The sequence below is a fragment of the Choloepus didactylus genome, chromosome 15, assembly GCF_015220235.1.
Source record: "Choloepus didactylus isolate mChoDid1 chromosome 15, mChoDid1.pri, whole genome shotgun sequence".
NCBI classification, from domain to species: domain Eukaryota; kingdom Metazoa; phylum Chordata; class Mammalia; order Pilosa; family Megalonychidae; genus Choloepus; species Choloepus didactylus.
In genome coordinates this window covers 46,551,298-46,572,012 of record NC_051321.1, presented here as the reverse complement: position 1 = coordinate 46,572,012, position 20,715 = coordinate 46,551,298, and the positions used below count along the sequence as shown (strand labels likewise).

Sequence of the window (20,715 nt, the reverse complement as noted above, 5' to 3'; positions counted from 1 at the left end):
AGCTGACTCATCTGTAACATGAGGATATTATTGTGAGCTCCAAAGGAGTGAATTCGTGGAGACCTCTTAGCACCTTGCCTGGCACACGGTCTGCAGGCAAAGTGCCTCATGATTTTATTACCACCATGTAGGATGATGCTGGTATAGCAAGCCTGAACTACAGAGGCTGACAGACTGAGTTTGAATCCCTGCACTAAGCATGTAACTTTAGAGCGTCTGAAAACATCAGTGCCTCAATTACATCATTTGTAAAACCTGGAGAAAGTGGGGGTGGCGGCAGTGGGGTAGGGTGGACATAAGGATTAATGCAAGAGCTCAGCGTGTGCAGAGTAAGATTCAATATCTGTTAACTGTCATCGTTATTACTGCTTATGAAGACGGGTTTGGCGTTGGGGCCCGCGGAAGACCACGCGGAAAAGCCTGGCAGTTTCAAGCATCCTTGCCCTTAACCGAAGTCTCAGGCCTAAGCCTCTGAGTCCAGAGGTAGGAGGGCTTCCTTGAAGAGGCGCGGCCTTGGGGACCGGGGGGCACTCAGGAACTCGCAGGGGGTGGGGAGGTGGGGCGCGGGAACGATTTTGGCCCCAGGCTCGGCGCCGAGCGTGCGGGTCTCCACCTCCGGCCGCGAGGTCCTGCCTCCCACCCAGGCTGGCGGGGCGCGCTCCCGCGGGGCGGGCAGGCGGGGACCCGGCCCAGGACCCCGCCCAGACGGCGGCCGGGTTCCCGCGGCTGGGCGCTGCTGGCGGGGCCGACCGGGCGGAGAGGAGCGAGGCGGAAGGAGGAGTGGAAGGAGGGGGCTGGTCTAGGGAAGTGCGACGTGTCTACGGAGCCTTTTTATACCTCCTGCCCTGGAGCCCGCAGCAGCCGCTGCCGCCGCCACTGCCGTCCGCGCGTCCTTCCGTCTCGGCTCCGAGTCCCAGCGCGCCGGGCACCGCCGCAGCCAGCCAGCATGTCCGAGATCAAGAAGCAGAAGACGGTAGGCTTCGAGTCGCTTGCCTAACCCTCCCCTCCAACTCTGCGGCGCTGACAAGCAACCCCCGCCCCCGGGACACCTGGGTCCCACCGCCCCCCGAAGGAGGCAGGCAGCCGCGTGGAGAGGAGGGCGCGGAGGAGGGACAGCCGGAGGGAGAGGCTGGCGCCAGGACCCCCCCGGGCAGCCCTCACCGGGTGGTCCCTCCGTCCCGCGCCTCTGGGAACCTTAGCTCATTGGGGTCGACACGTCCGGGAGAGGCAGACCACCCGAGCTGGCAGAGTGGGTCCCAATCGAGAGGAAGGACCAGAGACAGGAAATTTCCTTTCTTCCCAAGAGCTTTTCCATACCCGCCTTTTCTTTTGTAGGATCTCAGCGCGAGCCGAGCGGGTGGTGGGCCGGGCCGACTCGGGTTCAGCGCCCGGGCTGGTCGCTGGGTGCGCGTCAGCGGACAGTCATTGGGGTTTTGTCCATAGAACCTCCTTGGAGTGGAGTTTAATGACAGACTTACACAGAGGAAACTGCAATTATCTAGGTTTACTGGAGGAAATTCATTTCTACTCTGACAGGATTTAACCCTCTAGCTTGATTTAGCCCCCTGTTGGCACTGGGCTACACCTCGAAGTCAGTAATGGAGGGCTCCTCGGCGTGGTGAGGTAAAGTGAGCGGACTGTTTAAGGAGACTCTTTTTTAATCCAGAATTAATCCGGGCCATCCCCTTAATAGGAACTCTGAGGGCGTGTCAAAGAGGAAAGTTTCCTTTCTCATTTAGCAACGTGGGCATCTATAAATTTTGCATCCTGAAAAAATGGCAGCAGGAATCCTAGAGCCTTAGCGACAGCATTGGGCCATCCCAGCCGAGGTCGGCAAAGGTAGGCAAACTTGGATAAGATCCTAACATCTTTAACCACCGCTGCAAGTCTCAGATGACTATGGGAGCTATTGAATGGATTGACATCTCTCAAGTAGAATTGTGCTTGGCACATAATAGGTGCTCAAAAAATGTTTATTACCATGATTATATAATGCTTGCTGCGGAAATATCTTTGAAGTGTATTTCTGGTAGGCCAGAGAAGAGGTGAAGAAACCAAGAAATGGATTGGGAGAGTGGAGGGGCTGTGCAGGGGCTGGACGCGTTGGCTTGAGCAGCAAGGGGGTGGGGGGCCACACCTGGCCAGCAGGAGGGTCCCCAAGGAAGATGGCATCAATTTGGGAAGGGAGAATGGCCAAGGTCCAGATGCCTTCTATAGGGGTGATTTTAAAGTGGGGATGGTGGGGGTGGGGTCTCTCAGTATTATAATCTATTTTTAAGTGAAAACCACTTATGTTTTATTCCTGTTTCATTTGATTAATTTCTGTAAAATACAAATGGTGTCTTCTAAATGACACCAAGCTGCTGTGACATTTAGCAGCTTTTTATATCAGTGGGTTTTAATTCTCACCTCCCTGTTCTGAGTCAAGAATTCTTTCCCCAGTTCTAATGGGAGCTTTGTCAAGCATTAGTTAGGAAGGGATGGGTGTTTTTCTCAGGCCTCTGGCTAACAAGAGCCTGCGAAATAGAATGTTTGAAAATAAGGTGCTTTACAAACTGATCACGGGGACTCTTCTCAGAGACAGTGAGAAATTTGAAGGCCAGAAGGTTTGGTCTCTGTATTCACACATCTGGATCCTTCTGATTTTTGGTTTGTGTGTGTGTGTGTGTGTGTGTGTGTGTGTATGCATGTATTGTGAAGCAGATGTGTAAGCTGAGACTCTATCATGAAGGGTTCTGTGTAGGATTAAATTAACACCTGAAAAAGCTAACAGGACTTCTGAATTTTTATTTAGTCAACAGAATTATAATCCGAGCACCAACTCAAGTTCCCAAAAGGGCCACGCAGGTACCGTTGGGTAAAGCAAACCAGTTATTATAGATGTATTCAAAATCTCCCACATTTAAATGTTGGCTCAAATTGTTTTTTTGGAACCTTGTTGGCTGAAACAAAACACGTGTGACCTCTGAACAAATCAATTATTTGAGAAGGAGTCTTGCTAACCTATGACGCTAGCTTTGGAGTGAGGCTTAGCTGATGTTTTTAGGGACTGACAGGAATCATTACGTTATTTTCTCCGCTGTCAACAGAGAACAGCCAATTCACACAGAAGCCGCTGCTGTAACTTCAAATATTTGTTGAATCCCCACTGTGTGCTGGATGGTGTATTGTGGTAGATACATCTTTCTCAGACCTTCTCCCACACCTTCTGGATGAATATAACCTTTTCAGTTCAGACTACTCTAGGAAGAATAAATAGTTTTGATTTAATTGAAAGAGTGAAGGATGATTTTCTTACAAGCTATAGAGAAAAATGAAATGTTCTTTTATAAAGGAAGGTAGCACTTCAGTATGTTTGTTCTGTGCTACACATTCTTACCATGGAAATCAAAGAAACAGCTACCTTTCATATTCCTCCTTCCTACCTTTTATTTACCCTTAGCCCTGCCTCTACACACACACACACAAACCCAGAAGGAAAGAGGGAGACTCCTCCAGGGAACTACAAAGAAAACAAGGCACAGACCTGGTCTTTTTGTCTTGCATCTTTTCCTGGGTTAACATTTTTTGGGGCCCACAGATAATGTAGTTATGTCCTTGAAACACCCATTCTAAGAAAAAGTCAGCTGAGACTTTAAAATACTTCCTAAAGGATCAAATAAGCCAATGGTTGGGAAGAAGTAAAGTGGTGTTGAAGACTGTAAAGCTTTCCATAAATTTAAGGAATTACCTACATTTTAATTATTTTCAAAATTCGTACAATCATGCATTATTTTACTGGAAGTATCTAGTCTTTAAAAACTATTGGAAGGCACCACCTAAGGCAAGACATGAATTTATAGTTGAGTAACCATTGGGAGGAAGGAATAACAAGCACTAAATTATCAGCCAGGCACTTGATAAGCTAGAATTCATTTCATGCCCACAACAGCCTTCATCCCAGGAAATCGAGCCTCATCTCCAGAGGATAAGAAATGCCAGGAGCAGGGCTGGATTTGCATCCAACACCAAAGCTCATGATCTTGCCCCCTGTAGGACAGAACCTCTTTGACCTGTAGTTCCTCCTCTGTAAAATGGGGGTAATAAAGACTCATTTCTTAAAATTGTTGTGAGGAATAAATAAAATAACTGAAAAGTGTCCTTCCTGCCTGGTGCCAGAGTAAGTACCCATATACAATTGCTATTATTATTATTATTATTAATATACCACACTGTAGTGGTTCGGCAAGTAAGGAGATGAAAACAGAGGCCAGATAGTTCTGAAGCCTTAGTAAACAACAACCACTGAAATATTTAATAAAGGCAAACAAAAGTAAAAGCTTAAAGGTGACAATTTGCATACTTATTGGAAAAACCTGGATAGAAGAAGAAGGTTGATAATTAGTTAGATACACCAGAGTTTTTGCCAGCAACTTTGACGACCAAGGAAGGCAACCTTTGTCTAAACAAACATTCACTAATATCTCTCCTGTGCCTTCAACTGTTTCCAGAGCTACCTAAAAATTAATGTTGTCCGATTCATGCTGTTATTCCTTAGTCATCATTTAATCAGATCATCTTTTGAACTTCAGTGCAGTTAAAGATAAATGTAGTTATCTCTGAGCTTTGTGTCTCTGTGTTAGTTATCTTTATGTTTCTTCACTTTTCTGTTAATGCACATGGCTCTATAGTTTGCTTGGGGGATAATTAGGCTTAGCTTGAACATAGAACCTTTAGGGATTGAAAGCCTAGGAAAACAATCAGTGATGTCAGTCTCAGTCCTAGGAGATCACTGTTTATTTTAAAATCCATCACTGAATAGTAATGGGCACTTGTTAGCTATTGTGCTTGGAGGTTTTAGAAAAACTCAGAAACCAAGGGTAAATAAACATAACTATGATAGGTAGCTCAACTGACCTTTCAGCTCCTGGGTGATTGGTTCATATGACAGCTGCCGCGGCTTGTACACCCAGCAGCTGACACAGCCTGGCGTGGAGTAGGTGCTCAGTAAATGTTCGTTAAATAAATGAATGAATAAATGGCCACAGAATTCATTAGAGGGTGAATTTGCTTTTAGGATCTTTATTTGTATCAGATGCCCCTCTCCCCTCTTATCTGTCTATTCTTGTGTGCTTCATTATTTTTGACTGGGTATTTGTCATTACTGCTGACTTGTAGGAATATTTGAAGGCCTGGGATGAATGGCCTTTTTTTCAGAGAGGAGTTGCTTTTGTTTCATCCAGATGCCTGTGGCACCACCAGTCTGGAACCACTTTAACCTAAATTCATGGCTAAAGGTTTTTTGGACCACCCATGTGATGTGAATTTGGGTTGCAATTTTTCACACAAGGTCAGGCTTGTGCATACAACTTCTCAGGGACCACATCCCCCTTATACATACTTTCCATGTCTAGGCAACTGTCCTTGCAGTGTCTTGGGGTGGGGGTGGGTTTATTCTGGTTCACCCTTAATTTTAGGGTATAGCTCTTTGGAGCTTAATGTGGGGAAGGCCTTTTTATTCTCCCTACTTGGGTGGGCTCTGGGCTTTGAATTCTGTTTCCCTTTACCCAGTGAGGCTGTCAAAATTGGTTCAAATATGCCCCATCATCAAATAATGCACCATCAAGATAAAAGTGGCTCCATGCTTTCTCCCAGATTTTCACCGGCAGTTCTTACTATCTTATCAACTATTTGATGTTTTAAATTAGATTATTTTATATCATAACCAGTAGTTTTAGTTATTTTCAGCAAAGGGATTAGTCTGAATTACTAGCCCATCATTGCTGGAAACAAATTTCTGCTTCTTCTTGATTCCTATGTATCATTAATATTTCATACTTTATCCCCTCTTCCTAAACCATTATTTTATTTTTTTCAGTTTTATTGAGATATATTCACATACATACAATCATTCACAGTGTACAATCAGCTGTTCACAGGACCATGATATAGTTGTACATTCGTCACCCCAATCAATTTTTGAACATTTTTCTTACTCCAAAAAGAATAAAAATAAGAATAAAAATAAAAGTGAAAAAGAACACCCAAAACATTCCATCCCCCCCATCCCACCCAATTTTCCCACCCAATTTTCATTTAGTTTTTGTCCTCGCTTTTCCACTCATCTGTCCATATACTGGATAAAGGGAGTGTGAGCCACGCAAGGTTTTCACAATCACATAGTCACACCAGGTAAGCTACATAGTTATGCAGTTGTCTTCAAGAATCAAGGCTACTGGGTTGCAGTTCGACAGTTTCAGGTATTTCCTTCTAGCTATTCCAATACACTAAAAACTAAAAAGAGATATCTGTATAGCACATAAGAATGCCCTCCAGAGTGACCTCTCGACTCCATTTGAAATCTCTCACCCACTGAAACTTTTTTTTGTTTCATTTTGCTTTCTCCTTTTTGGTCAAGAAAATGTTCTCAAGCCCAGAATTCCGGGTCCAGGTTTTTTACTGGGAGTCACGTCCCACTTAATCCATTCTTATAAAGGGTGTACTTTAAGAACAAATAAACTTAAGACAGATGACTAGTCAAGTATTTCATTGAATGCTCTTTTTCACATAAAGTGCTAAGATCTGGGGTGGGCAGTGCATCTGTCTGTGGCATCTGTCTGTGTGGGCATCCTTAGAAATGGGCATTGGCCTGTCTGATCCTTAGTGTTGATCCAGTTCAAGAATGTTCTGTCTGAAACGCCCCTTTCATTTCAGCAACTCTCCTTACTTCTAACATGTTCTCCTGGGTAACCTGAGAACATTGTGCTGCTCCAGCAACAACTCAGGCTGTGGGGAAAGTTGGTGGGGCTGGCTAAGTTCCTTGGTACTTCCTTCCTACTCACAGGAGGGTGGAAACTAGACTGTTGCTCTGGTATGGCCATGCCAGGACTTTGAGGAGCTCTGGGGGCTGCTAAAGTCCGTCCGTGCCTCCTCCCCCCTGGAGTCTGAGACCAGAAGCACACCTCTACTTTCAGATCCTCCAAAGCCCAGCACTAATGTCAGGACCCCACTCCCTTTTGCAGACTCACATCAGTGTCTAAGTTCCCTTTGCTTCTTTCTAATAAAGATTAAATAAAGTTTTTCAGTAAGGTTAGTTAGTTAATCACAAACACTGGTTTTGTTACAAATTTGGTCTTCTTGTATCTCTTTTCCTGCCTTTTTAATCCCCAAATATACTTTTTTTTCAATTTAGAATAAACTGATGCACATGATGAAAATATTTTTTCTTTCTGCAACAGAGCCACTGTATTAAAACTTGAAATATAACTTGCCTCTGATGTCACGTGATGTGTAAAATGGCTTTCCATCAGTTTGTGCTGTGACTTCTTTTAAAATCTTATCAGCTACTCTTTGTGCATTTCAAATTTATTCCTGAAGTTGATTTTTCTGTAACTGGTGTTGTGGATAACCAAGACAAGCTCAATCGTTCTCGTGTGAAATAATAACTTTTGTCAATATGAGTGTATAATCTGTGACCTTTTATAAAGCTTTTCTAAAATAGTTACATAAATATATCAAAGGCTGCATCATTAAAGATGATCATTCCTATGCTAGGTTTATAGCTGTTTTACATATCTGATTAAAAACTGCTCCTGTATGTTTTGTTATGGAAAATACTGATTTTTATCCATGAAGTTTCTACATCCATTCTAATTATACTGTTCATTCATTGATTCATTTGTCCATTTATTTATGTATGCATGGTATGGGCTTGTAAAATCATTTGCAGACTTATCAACTTAAACCACCCATAATAAAGTCTGAGATTTTATCCCCAGGTACCTCATTCATCTATACCCTTCCTCAATCATTGTTTATATATGGATAATTCATGCCTTTACAATTTCCAGCAGAATCAGCAGTTCAAGACATTTGTGATTGTTTTTTATCTCACATTTTTTTCTAGTGTTAAAAACCCAAATTAACTGTTGGTTATTCATTGGCACTCCCATTGTATATTATTTCATTTTTCTTAAGGTCCCTAAAATCCTTTGCCTTTTTAGTTCGTGTCAAAATCCTCCCTTATATATTTTGTTCATTTCCTTCATTCAACAAATATTTATTGAATGACCAAACCAGGAACTGTGCTTGTTATAAAGCCGTATATTATTTAATTATGGTTTTTAGCCCATTCAAACTCTGCATTTGAGTCTATTTTAAACACAACATTTACTTTTTCCAGTTGAAACACCTTAATCACCACCTTTGTATTCTATCAACCTTTTGCCCTGTAGGTTTTGCAGTGGCCTTGGGCCAAAGGCAATAAAAGTCCCAACTGACTTTTCTTACATTTTTTTAAAACTCTTTTTTAATCTACTGAGTTGAATTTTAAAATTATGTACTTTTCCCGAGGCTGCTCCTACTTAGAAAATATAAAAGAATCCTAGCATTTTACTACTGGGAGGAAAATTAAGAGCTTATCTTCTTCAAGTCCTGATATTATAGTTGGCACACCCTTCGCTAGGGCCTTGTGGCCATTTTCCTGACCTGGTTGATGGTACCACAACCAAGGTGGAACTTTGATGTCCTAACTGCATGTGAAGCACTTTTCTCTTCATCACAGACCTTTGAAAGGGGCCCTACCCATTTTCTGCTAGCTTTGTTTCTTCTTTTATTTACTAGAAATATTTTCCACAAATAAACACTCCCTCCCAGTATTATCAGTGAGATGCAATTATGCCTGAATTTCACTTCAGCACTTGGTTCCCACATTCTGGAGACAGAAAATACGAACCAAACAGAAGTTTTTGAAACAAGTAACATTACCATTTTGAATAGTTTGATTGGCCAGTTCCTCTTTAGAAAATTCAACCCACTTCCCCAACCTCACTCCCTCTCCCTTAAACCTTCTCAAACAGTATAATCACTTTATCAAAAAGTGAGATGCCAGCTATGATTTAGTGTGATGTACAGATAAAACTGTATTAGGTCAAAGTTGAACCAATGCCAGTTACATACTAAAACCTCAGTTCATATTGTAGGTCTCAGAATTTCCAGTTCTGTTTCTAAATCCATCCATATCTTGTCTTTCTTAAGTTTATGAAGTACCATGAGGTCTATTTCAATAGTTGTGTGGTTCTGCCCACTAAATCTACTTCAATTACTAAGTCCCAAAATGAGAGTCTTTTCCCAAATTATATGAGTAATTACAGCACTTGCCAGTGGGTCACTAATAAGTCAATGTTTTCAGTCATCATTAAGAAATAAAACTTTTTTTTTTTGCATCTACTGTTTAAACTAACCACAGGACTAAGAAGGAATCAAATAAAACCTGGGCATTAAAATTTGAATGGAAATTTGCATATTTATTAGGAGTGCATGTTTTCATAGAAAATTCCTACTAGGTTATGATCTGTTTATCACCAGCATTTACTGGGCCCGTATTACACCGCAGGCCTTGTTCTCTATGTTTCCTATAATCATTTAGTCCACACTATCTCAGGTAGCAAGTTTGTGAACAACTAGTCAGAAGGGGACTCATTTAACTGAAGTAAGTCTTTAGAGAGTTACCCACAGGAGAAACTAAAATCTTATTATGTTGTTTATTTTATAGGCGAGATGAGAATTAATGCCAAGTAAGTGGTAAACACAGCTAGATTAGGTAACTAGTAATGTATTACCACTTCATTTGTAAAATTTTTTGGCAGCTTTCTACTCCTAATATCTCAAGATAATAATAATGAATTCTACTTAGAGACATTCTCCAGCATTCTTTTTTTTTTTTTTTATTAGAGAAGTGGTAGTTTTACAGAAAAATAGTGCAGCAAAAACAGTTCCCATGTTACCCACCCACCCCCATTATTAACACCTTGCATTAGTGTGGTACATTTGTTATAATTAAAGAAAGAAAATTATTATAATTGTAGTAACTATAGTCTGTGGTTTACATTAGGATTCCCTGTTTGTGTTGTACAATCCTATGTTTTTATTTTTAATTTTTATTCTAATGACCTACATACAACCTGAAATTTCCCCTTTTAACTAGTTAACCACATACAACTCTATAATTCTGTGCTGTTAATTATTTTCACAATGTTGCTCAGCACTCCTTTTAAAAGAATGTTATAAATTAGCAATTGCATGTTACCCTCACTGTCACACACCTTTTCCCCTTCTGGTGACAATAGTGATAGTTGAAAATTATTATTATTTGTTGTTGTTCTCTGATTTAACGAGTATGGGTAATAGTTTTTATTGCTTAGCCTTACTGCTATGTCAGTATTTCACAAACATTAACAAAATTGAAGTTACTAATACTCCAGCCAAGTTATAACTTTGATTTGTAGATGATAAAAGGAATCTAGGCCAACAATGCATTTTTCACACAATAAAAATTTCACCCAACTGGAAGTTAAGGCTTAGGAATGGTAGCAACCAAGCAGTGCTTCTCTTTCACTGGGAACAAATGAGGTGTGTCTAGAAATTGTGAGTTGTAGGAGCAAGCACCTTCCATACTGTCTGGAAGAAAAACTTAAAGGAGTTGTCTCATTCGGTCATCAGTCAGGGATCCCCAGCCTTTTCAGCAATCTTGGGCCAAAGCGTTCATATTAAGGTCCTCGGAGGGTCTGGATTCCGAGAAGCCACTGTATATGAGGACTGAACCCTGGCTGGGTGTAATTGCAGGGGATGGAGCTGAATCCTTTACTGGAGACGGGTCACACTATTTAAATGAAGAGAGTAGTGGTGACTGCACAGAAATTCAATCATAGACCTCGTGTCTTCAAAGTACGAAGCACCTTGGATTCAAAATTCTGTCAAAAGGATGCGTTGTCTCTGCACAGTTAGCTACATTTAGTGAATGGAAAAATCTGGGTTATCATAAATACGTGGTTTCTTCCATTTTCTCTTCAGTGTTGAAGCTGTAATTTAAAAAAAAACTTTTTAAACATTGCCCTATGTTGACATTATAATCTCCCTCCGGGTTCAGGAAAGCAACTTGTGAATCCAAGTGTTCCCAAATAAGGGAAGAGAACAAACATTATCAAATGTCTGCTAAAGGTCGGGTTGTGCCAGGGACTCTCCATACAGTATCTCGTTTCATCCTCACAATAACCGACAAAGTAGTTGGTGTTATCATCCCCATTTTAATAGTTAACTCCAAAATCAAGGTTAAGTATATGCCATAGGATGCACGACCAAAAGTGGCAGAGCTGGAATTGGCTACCTCTTGACTATGTATGCCATGCTTTCAATCATTCTTTTTTCCCTAGGTTAAATAATAGATGTAATGGATATGAAGACTGAGAATAAAGACGACTCTTCTGATTATTTATACACACATTTTAATTTTGTTTTTGTGGATACAGATAAATGCAGCAAAGAAACTAAACAGTGATATAGTCACTTTGAAAATAATTTTCTTCAGAAATGGCCTTTCAGAATGTTCTATCATCTTTACGAAATGGAGATTTTAGCAAATGCCATTAAAAGGCAATAAATATTAGTTTTGATGAGGCTCTGCAGCCAGTTTTAGGAACAGGAGTCCTGGAATCGAACCCAGCATTTCACCTTAATAATACAAAGCTTCAGTGTTCTAGTGGGTGAATGCCTACACTCAAGTATAAGTGTCCTTAGAAATAATTGCAGTGACTTACATGTAACTCTAGACCTTGCCTTGTTCATTATGCGAGTGCTGCACAGTTGAGCATTCATGAGTTACAGCTCTCAAAGCTGCACAAGCTACGGGCCTGTTCTCTGGATGTGCTAGAGGTTTCTTTGGCATTTCCACAGCTCAGCTCAGAATTTTAATCTTTCATGGTTCAAGGAACCTGTCTAATATACACAGCCTCATTACCAGAGCCAGTTGCAAAAGTATATTAAGAAAATACACAGGGTAACAAACCCAACCTACAGTGGAAAACTTACAGGGCTAGGATTAGAAAGGGGGCTGAGATGTGTTGAAAACTATGATTGTGTGGTTTTGAGCATCTTCTGAATGTGGTTACACATTTCAGGAGATTTTATTTGATGTGCGTTTTGTTTTTATGAGGGTAATCGTCACCTCCCAGCATCATAGTGGGGTTCCTCTGGAAAAGCATAGTACCTTTCTTCATCATGCTCATCAAAGCTTATTCATAAATTCTTATTGATTATCCTAGCCACTCTCCAGAATGGGTGGTTATAAGTCTTAACAAATCGTAAATGAGGACGGTGAAATAAAGAAATGAGGTAAATTGCCCAGGGCTTTCTTGAGAACCAATATAATAGTAGAGACAACCCAAGTTTGCCAAGTTCGATAGCCTAATCCTTTGTTTTGTTTCTGGGAACAGACAAACATTTCAGGTACATCTGAGTGACATTTGGAAAAAGAGTTTCTTGTTGGGATTGTACCAAGTCAATTGTGTGCTCTGAAACACGATACGGCCTCATTTTCGTTGAGGGATATAGTGCTGTAAATGCTGCATCATGTCAAATAAGCAATTCGGCTTAACCATACATGTTTTTTGCTATGCCTCGTAAAACCTAAAACATGATCCCTGAATAGAGAAAGTTGTACATTCAAGTTTTTCTGTCCTTTGTGTGTGTGTGTGTTTATTTTAATGAGGAGACTGGGGACTAAACCATTTCTTTGCTGTTAGTTCATCTTGGATTACCCTTTTATTTCCATGGAAAATAAAAATTCTGAAGCCATGTCTGTCTATATGATGTCATCCTGGTTGGTTTTATGTATAGCATGAAAAATGTAGAAATAGCTATTACCTAGGAAAGTCCATATAGACAGAGGCTTGAGGAAAAAAGAAAGATCTAAGAGTCAAGGGGATACTGGGTGAAACTTGATCCTGTAGATGAGGAATTGGGAAATCCAGCCCGTGGGCCAAATCCAGCCCACCGCCTGTTTTGGTATAGCCTGTAAACTAAGAATGATTTTTACATTTTTTAAGGGAGGGGAAAAAACTCAAAGGAAAATTATATTTCATGATATGAAAACTATATGACATTCACATTTTAGCATCTATAAATAAAGTTTATTGAAACCCAGCCATGCCCTTTTGTTTACATATTGCCAATGGCTGCTTTCATGGCAGAGATAAGTATTTATGCTGGAGAACATATGGCTGCAAAACTTAAAATATTTACTGTCTGACCCCTTAAGAAAAGTTTGCACCCCCTGCTGTTGGGTGCAGGGCACTGTTCAATTCTGACTTAGCTAGGCTAATGTGCTGTCAGTATGTCGCTTGAGCATCTGAATTCAGAGAGTTGGGTATCTAGCTCTACTTTTTTTTTTTTAATTCAATTTTATCGAGATATATTCACATACCATACAATCATCCATGGTGTACAATTGTTCACAGTACCATTATATAGTTGTGCATTCATCACCACAGTCAATTTTTGAACATTTTCATTACAACACACAAAAAAGAATAAGAATTAAAGTAAAAAAGAACACCCAAAACATCCCATATCCCCCATTCCTCCCTATCATTCATTTACTTTTTGTCATCATTTTTCTATTCATCTGCCCATACACTGTGTAAGGGAGTGGGAGCCCCAAAGTTTTCACAATCACACAGTCACACAGTGTAAGCTATATAGTTATACAGTTGTCTTCAAGAATAAAGGCTACTGGGTTGCAGTTCAACAGTTTCAGGTATTTTCCTCCAGCTATTCCAACACACTAAAAACTAAAAAAAGATACCTATATAATGTATAAGACTAACCTCCAGAAAGACCTCTTGACTCTATTTGAGATCTCTCAGCCACTGAAACTTTATTTTGTATCATTTCTCTTCCCCCTTTTGGTCAAGAAGGCTTTCTCAATCCCATGATGCCAGGGCCAAGCTCATCCCCACAAGTCATGTCCCACATTGCCAGGGAGATTTACACCCCTGGGAGTCATGTCCCACATAGTGGGGGATGCAGTGAGTTTACTGCAGTAGCTCTATTTCTTAAGCCCCCATTGAATTGTGTATGGTGTAAGCCATTGTTTTTTTTTTTTTTTAACTTTATTTATCAAAAAATTAAAAAAACAAAAACAAGCAAAAAAACACACAGAATTTCAAACAAAACAAAGCAAAGGATTAAGAAAAACAAATAACCTAAAATAACTGTGTTGCTTCCAACATGTCCCTACCATACCCCAAGAAAATTAACAAACCCTAACAACAAAGAAATAAGAAAAACAAATAACCTAAAATAACTACATTGCCTCCAACATGATCCTACCATATCCAAGAAAGTTTGCAAACCATAATCATTCCTGAGCATTCCCATAACATTGAGATTACCTTCAATAGCTTATCTTTTCTTAGTAGATTATCTTTCCCCCTTCACTAGTTGCTGTCTTTCTCTAGGTCCCCTATATTCTACAATATAAAATATTTATTTTACATTTTTCACAGAGTTCACATTAGTGGTAACAAACAATATCTCTCTTTTTGTGTCTGGCTTATTTCACTCAGCATTATGTCTTCAGGGTTGATCCACATTATCATATGTTTCACGACCTCGTTCTATCATGTGTATATACCGCATTTGATTTATCCACTCATCTGTTGAAGGGCATTTGGATTGTTTCCATTTCTTGGCAATTGTGAATAATGCCACCATGAACATCGGTGTGCATATATCTGTTCGTATCACTGCTTTCAGATCTTCTGGTTATATACCGAGAAGTGAAATTACTGGATTGAAGGGTAACTCAATATCTAGTTTTCTAAGGAACTGCCAGACTGTCTTCCAGAGTATCTGTACCATTATACCATTATACAGTCCCACCAGCAATGGATAAGAGTTCCAACTTCTCCACATCCTCTCCAGCATTTGTAGTTTCCTGTTTGTTTAATGGCAGCCATTCTAATTGGTGTGAGATGATATCTCATTGTGGTCTTAATTTGCATCTCCCTAATAGCTAGTGAAGATGAAATTTTTTCATGTGTTTTTTTAGCCATTTGTGTTTCCTCTTCAGTGAAATGTCTTTTCATATCTTTTGCCCATTTTATAATTGGGCTGTCTGTACTATTGTCATTGAGTTGTAGGATTTCTTTATATATGCAAGATATCAGTCTTTTGTCAGATACATGGTTTCCAAAAATTTTTTCCCATTGAGTTGGCTGCCTCTTCACCTTTCTGACAAATTCCTTTGAGTTACAGAAGATTTTAAGTTTGAGGAGTTCCCATTTATCTATTTTTTCTTTTGTTGCTTGTGCTTTGGGTAAAAGATCTAGGAAGTGACCTCCTAATACAAGGTCTTGAATACATTATCTTCTAGGAGTTTTATGGTGCTCTTATATTGAGGTCTTTAATCCACTTTTAGTAATTTTTGTGTAGGGTGTGAGGTAGAGGTCCTCTTTCATTCTTCTGGATATGGATATCCAGTTCTTCCAGTCCCATTTGTTGAATAGACTGTTATGTCCCAGTTCAGTGGTTCTGGGGGCCTTATCAAAGATGAGTTGACCATTGTTATGTTTTTTCAAAAAAGACTTTTTTCTTTCTTTTTTTTTTTTTTTTATGTTCTGTGGAACTCGAATCTTCTGTAAGGATAGAATTGAGGTTATTGTCCATTACAACATATGATAGTCTTTTATAAAGATCCATGAGAGAAATTTCTGTCTGGTCTTAGTACCAGGAAGGGTTATATTTTTCTTTTTCTTTGGAAACTGTGAATTCTGACTGTTCAGGTTTTCCCCTTGAAGATACCTGCCAGAAAGCTCGGAAGTGAATTTGTGAATCACTTTTACTTTTGCATCAGCTTCATGCTTGGAGCCCTTATATACTTTGCCACTATGCTGCTTTTATTTTTTTTTACCCACTTCTGAATCATAAGCTTTTACTATTTTTTGTGTATCTTGTAAATCACTGTACATTCTCAGGAACTATGTAGAACATTAACAAAAATATAAAATTAGAATAAGATGCATTTGAATTTCAGTTCCAGAACTACACAGAACTCTCCATGATGGCTCCAGCTCAGAAAGCCCTTTCCCTTCTCCCTATTGCCTCTGGACTGTCCATGGCCTTATGTCTGCAAGGCCTTACAGAAACTAGTCCATAAAATGCTTGTTGAGGGCTTTGTGATCTAATATTCTGCCCTTTCTAATGATTTACAAACGAAGCCCTTCAGGACTGATAAAGCCGTGCATCAGAAGTTCTTCAACTGGAGTCCAGAGAATTCAGGGCAATTGTGAACTTGGAAGAGGAAAATATTTTTTTATTACCTATAACAGAAATTTAGCACTTTCTTTAATTATAAATACAGGCAACAGACCACAGTTGTATTAGCAGTACTTGTGGCTATGTCACTAGTAGAAATCACAGATATTTTCATATCATATCAAATTATTGTAGCTATCTCAAAATATCTGAACTTTTTATTACTACAAAATTAGTCATTACACTCACAGATAACATCATTTAATATGTTAATCACAAAGCATTTTTATTACTCTACTATAATTTTAAAAAGTTTTGATAACTGTAATTCATTTTTTTCCTTTGGAATTCTTTATTTTTTATTTTATGCATTTGAAGACATTTTTCTGAGGAGTCCATAGGCAGCCAAAGGCGTTCTTAACTCAAAAAAAAGGATAAGAATGCTTACTATAGATCCTTTCCCAGAAAACTGTCTTGAAGTTTGTGCTACACACACACACACACACACACGCATACACACACACACACGCAATTTTTATATGCAATTCCAGGGAGTTCACAGACTCTCCCTACAAGGCCTATGTCTACGGTCCTCAGTGTAAGAACTCATGCCTCCTTGGCTAAAATTCAAGGTAGCAGGCCACATGAAGGAGGGGCTTTATTTTGTTTTGGTTTTTAGGGCTCCATTCAAATCAACCCCGTATAGGAATCAACCCCAAATGCCCTGTCAGTCATAGCATTGGTGCTGGGTGTCATCATTTAGTATTATCTCTTTCTTTCAAAAGACAAGGAGACTGACTTTCCTAGAAAAGTAATTATCTTGGCTTATACCATATTAGCTCTTGATATTTTTCAGTGAGGGATTAAAAGCCTACCACTTCACATTCTTTAAATTGTGGTTTTTATCAAAAAGAGATTTGATTTGAGTATTTTAATTTTTGAAACTTGATGTGTATGGATTTCATAAATGAATTAGACAAGAAGTACAAATATCACCATAGGTTTGGGTCAGTCTTTCATGTTGTTCTGTACCTTGAACCTTTTTTTTTTTTTTTTTTTTTTTTTTTTTTGTTAGCTGAATCAAACATATTTGTTTTTCATGTATAAGGAAGTCAGGGTTTGTTTGAGAATATAATTCTCTGCTAATAATTATGTGGTTTAAGTCCCTGGTTTCCTGCATGGATTTGATGCTTCTTAGGTTCCATTCATCATTCATTGAGCCACTGGTCTTCTGAATGTTTCTCTTAATTTATTGAGATCTGGAGGGGGAAACTTTAGAAATTATCTAGTCCAGTGGTTCTCAAGCCTGCAGAGTTTTACAGAACTCAGAGAATTTGATTGAATTGGTCTGTGTCCGGCCCATGGTGTTCTTTAAAAGCTCATCAGTAGGGCAGTCTGGCTTGAGAACCACGGCCTAGCCTAATTCCTCCGTCATACAAATGAGGAGCATTGTGACATGCCCAAGGGCTGTCAGCTAGTTAGTAACAGATGGGTTTTCTCTACTTTAGAATGCTATTTGCCCTTGACAGATTTTTTTTTTTTTTTTCAAATACATTTGACCATTTACTTGCTGATGCAGACTTGTTGGTCATATTACTATGTTCCTCCTTTGGCAACTGCTGGGATATTTTAAAGCATGCCACCCTTGTCTTGTTTTACCATTACGTAATGAGCAGACAGCTTTCTGGAAAAAATGTGGAGACCCTTCTTTCTTAGTCAGCTGTTCTTGGCTGTGGGACTATTTATCCCCAGAAATTTGCCCCATTCCCATATCATAATTAAGAGAGTGGCCCATTTTTGTAAGTAACTTGTGATTCTTGACACGCTAAATCTCCAGACCTCACTGTTGTAATCTTTGTACCTTTTCCACCCAAGTTAATAGATTTCTTGCCTTGTGTACCAGTTTGTATATATAATGTCCCCCAGAAAAAGCCATGTTCTTTGATGCGATCTTGTGGGGGCAGACATATTAGTGGGGATTAAGTTGGATTAGGTTGTTTACATGGAAATGCACCCCACCCAACTGTAGGTGATGACTCTGATTGGATAATTTCCATGGAGATTTTACCCTGCCCATTCAGGCTGGGTCTAAATTAAATCACTGGAGCCATATAAATGAGCTGGCAAACAGAAGGAACTCAGTGCAGCTGATAGTGACATTTTGAAGAGGAGCTACTGCCAAGAGGGACACTTTGAAGAATGCACAAAAGCTGAGAGAGTAGCTGCAGATGAGAGACAGTTTGAAGACAGCCATTGAAAGCAGACTCTTGCTCCGGAGAAGCTAAGAGAGGACAAACACCCCAAGAGCAACTAAGAGTGACATTTTTGAGGAATTGCAGCCTAGGGAGGAACATCCTGGGAGAAAGCCATTTTGAAACTAAAACTTTGGAGCAGAAGCCAGCCACGTGCCTTCCCAGCTAAGAGAGGTTTTCCAGACAACATTGGCCTTCCTCCAGTGAAGGTACCCGATTGCTGATGTGTTACCTTGGACACTTTATGGCCTTCAGACTGTAACTTTGTAACCAAATAAATCCCCTTTTATAAAAGCCAATCCATCTCTGGTGTTTTGCATTCCGGTAGCATTAGCAAACTAGAACACCTTATTTTTTCTCCTCGTGGATTTTGATCAACTTTATCTCATTAGTTTAAAAATTAGTAATGTGTTGCTTATATAGCACTTATTTTCACAGAGATTGTTCCTTCTTAATGCAGCAAGTAATAGAAAAAACAGCTATTTAATGCAGACATTTAGGCTTAAAAAGATTAGATGACTCAAATAATAAGCTAATGGCAATTCTTAAATTAACAGTAGGTTTTCTCATTTACAGTTGGTTTCTTCAGGAAAACAGCTTTCTTTTCTTTTCTTTCTCCCTTTACCTCACTTTGAAGTGAATTTGGTGACAACTATCTTGAAAACAGTATGCCTGTAATATTAAATCTAAAAAAAATTAATATTTCCCTGTAATCTTCCTGTACAGCTATCAGGATGGAAAATAAATTTCACCTGCAGCAGGTCAGGATGCCATGGAACTGAAAGAGAGCTAATGACCTGGTATCTCTTAACCAGGGTGGATACAAACGAGAGGGAATTCTGTATCAAACCCTCACACCAGCATGAAAACTGTCAGGTCCATTGCCTCTCTGATGAAGCTCTCTGTGCCTCTCCTGCACCATCGTCATTTTTCTAGGCAGTAAAATTTCAAAATTTTGTAGAGTAAAATTCCTTTTTCAAGCTGGAGCTGGAATGCTATCCCCTATCTTTTTTTAGGATTACAATATTATATAAGGTTTATGTTATATGCATGCATGTAGATTATACTTTGGACCATTCTATATCTAAAGTCTGTACCTGCAAAAGGATGGAGATTAAAAAAATGTGGTCACAGAGTTTGAGAAAACAATCTTTTCTTTAGCTGTGCTTATCCTTGTAACCAAAGATAAGCATTTTAATGTATATTTTAAGAATTATTTTGAAAGGAAGAGGTTTAATGGAGAAACAATTTTAAGCATAAAAAATAAAATCATAGAACTGTTGGAAGAAAACATGGATAATCTTTTTTAAAAAAAACTTATTTTGGAATACTTTCAAACTTACAGGACAATAACAAAAATAATGCAGACTCCATACAGAGAACTTCAACATACTCCCACCCCACCCCAGATACGCAGATCCACCAATTTTAACATTGTGTCATATTTGCCCTTCCTCCCTCCCTCCCTTCCTTCCTTCCTTCCTTTCTCTTTCATCTATCAATCATCTTTCTGTCTATATAACAATCTCATTTGCTTTGCTACCAACTTAACTTCAAAATACATGCAAAATGTTGCTCCTGTATCTCTCTGCCCCCCACCTTTATGTAGTTCTTATCACAAATTATATGTTTATACATTGTAAGTCCAAAATCACTGATTTATAATCCCATTTTCTGAGTGTAGGTTGTATATATCTATGCTTCTTGAACACAATATTGCCATGTACATTTCCTAAAAACAAGGATATTCACTTATGTAACCATCTTAAATACAGTTATCAAGTTCAAATAAATAAATAAATAAATAAAACTTACAATCTATGTTCCAATTTTTTCATATGTCCCAATAATGTCCTTTTGAGACTTCTCTCTCCCTTGCAGTATCATGTATTGCATTTAATTGTCATTGTCTCTTTAGTTTTTCTTTTATTTTTAATTGTAAGGATATATATACAACAGGCTTTCCTATCTCAACCACTCCCAGATATTTAGTGGGATTACTCATATTTAAAATGTTGTGGTAATCTCATCACTTTTCATTACTAAAACTTTTCCATCTCCCCAAACAGAAACCCTACACCCATTATGCACTGCCCCTGACCCCTACCCCTGGAAACCTGTATTCTAATTTCTGTCTCTATGAGCTTGCATATTCTCCAATATTTTCTTTGTAGTGACCATAGGGCTTACATTTAACATAATATATAACAATCTCATTTGCTTTGATACCAACTTATCTTCAATAGTATATGCAAACTATGTTCTTTTACCCTTCCATCCCCCCACCTTTATGTAGTTCTCGTCCAAAACCACTGACTTATCATTACATTTTATGCATTTATCTTTTAGATCCTGTAGGAAATAAAAAATGGGGTTACAAGCCAAAAAAAAA

At 39.1% G+C, this 20,715-nt stretch overlaps 1 protein-coding gene across 3 annotated transcripts in view; it reads left to right on the top strand.

Moving 5' to 3' along the window:
* The first annotated feature begins 753 nt into the window (after positions 1–753).
* The window catches only part of PAPSS2 (3'-phosphoadenosine 5'-phosphosulfate synthase 2), a 111,149-nt gene continuing 91,187 nt past the window's right edge, over positions 754–20,715 (top strand). For 2 of the 3 annotated variants that reach the window (XM_037804291.1, XM_037804290.1), the window contains exon 1: positions 754–973. In XM_037804291.1, coding sequence (XP_037660219.1) covers positions 947–973 — 27 coding nt within the window. In that variant the 5' untranslated portion in view covers positions 754–946. Of the gene's footprint in view, positions 974–1,693; positions 1,840–20,715 lie in introns of those variants that run through there. The other variant, XM_037804292.1, reaches the window with a different exon arrangement.